Below are 1,514 nucleotides of genomic sequence, written 5' to 3'. Positions count from 1 at the left end.
TAAGTACTGAATTAATTATGATTTACTACATCCAATGAGTGACTTTACATTTAAAGTTTGGTTGACAAGATCATTAAAAACAAACTCTCCTCAGCTCTAAACCTTGGATTTTCCTAATAGATGCATTTGGGAAAGTAAAATAAAACAAATAAGGAAAGTCTTTAAGACAGTAATCCGGGTGGCTAGAATGGTAACTATCCAATCCTGCTAATGAAAAGATAATTCCAGTGTTACTGAACCTTTAACAATATTGCATACTGCACAGCAAAATGCGGGTGTATAGTTGTACTCACCTCATTCCCCCACAGAGGACAAGAGAGGTGCAGACTGTGGAAAGATGGAGTGAGTAAATAAGCAAAAGTGACAAAGAAGGGCCACAGAGAACAGCGGCAGAGATGGGCCCAGATTAAGGGCATCTCAAAACTGTATGAGCAACGTTATCTTAAGCAAAATAAGCCAGGAACAGAAAGACACATGCTCTCCAGTGCTGGAAACCAGGGGAAAGTGCTACCCACGTGCCATCCGCTGCATGATCTCATTCATACAGGGAATCTAAAAAACTGTTCTCATAGAAGCAGAGAGTAGAATGGTGGTTACCAGAGGATGGGAAGGGAAGGGGGGAGGAGTGACAGAAAGACNTGTGAAAAAGCAACAGCTAAGCAAGTATTATACATCTTTGCTGGGATGGGAAACAGGAAAACCCCTCCCATAATAGCAAAAAAAGCACAAGGCAAAGGTGTCTGAATAGCCACTAGCAAGCACAACTAATGCTGCAGAGTGAGTGATGATTTGCCTTTCCTGTGTATGCTTTTTTTGGGCGTGTGTGCTTTTGGGTGGGGGCATTGCTAATCTTTAGCTTTAAAGCTGATGAGACAGAAATTTAACATTAGACAAAAAGGTGGGATCCCAATAAAAACTGACGGCTCTCTATGTGCCAGGTGCTCTGCTAAGCATTTCAGTCCTTGCAACAACCCCATCACCCCCACCCGACAGATGAGGACAGTGAGCTCAGGGAAGTGTGTGCCTTGCCCTGGGCAACTCAGTGAGTGGAGGAGCTGGGGTCCCCCAAGCCCAGGGGGGACCCCATCTGAACCAAGCAAGTGCTCTGCTTCCACAGTGCTCCTGAGGGCAACCCCTGCCTCTGTGGATTGAAATTACCTGAGGGAATATTTTAGCTGAATCTGAGGAGGAAGAACCTTATGGGGAGAGAGGTCTGAAAAGGATACAGACAATAATGGGAGGTAGTGAGCCCTTGGCTTTGAGAAGTGTGCAAGGGGCTGGCCTCTGTCAGGTATGCCAGAGGAAATGAAGTTAGACCACCACGAAGGTCCTACAACCCTAGCGAAGCTCTCGGCCGTATGAAACAAGAAAAGAAAAAAAGAGTGAGACCAGTACCTTGCCTGCATTCAGTTCAGAAATGGCTGCCAGGATCTGCTGCCTGGACCCATCTGTCTTAATGCCCAGCTCCTTCAAGTCGCCGTCGGTCAGTGTGAGGAACGCTTCCATATCCACCT

At 46.1% G+C, this 1,514-nt stretch overlaps 1 protein-coding gene across 1 annotated transcript in view; it reads right to left on the bottom strand.

Moving 5' to 3' along the window:
• The window catches only part of ANKS6 (ankyrin repeat and sterile alpha motif domain containing 6), a 67,697-nt gene that overhangs the window by 11,602 nt on the left and 54,581 nt on the right, over positions 1-1,514 (bottom strand). Inside the window, exon 17 of the mRNA XM_008568789.1 lies at positions 1,396-1,512. Coding sequence (XP_008567011.1) covers positions 1,396-1,512 — 117 coding nt within the window. The remainder of the gene's footprint in view (positions 1-1,395; positions 1,513-1,514) is intronic.

Source organism: Galeopterus variegatus, unplaced genomic scaffold (genome assembly GCF_000696425.1).
Source record: "Galeopterus variegatus unplaced genomic scaffold, G_variegatus-3.0.2 Scaffold442, whole genome shotgun sequence".
NCBI classification, from domain to species: Eukaryota; Metazoa; Chordata; class Mammalia; order Dermoptera; family Cynocephalidae; genus Galeopterus; species Galeopterus variegatus.
The sequence above is the reverse complement of the archived record's forward strand: the minus strand, read 5'-3'. Positions and strand labels throughout refer to the sequence as shown.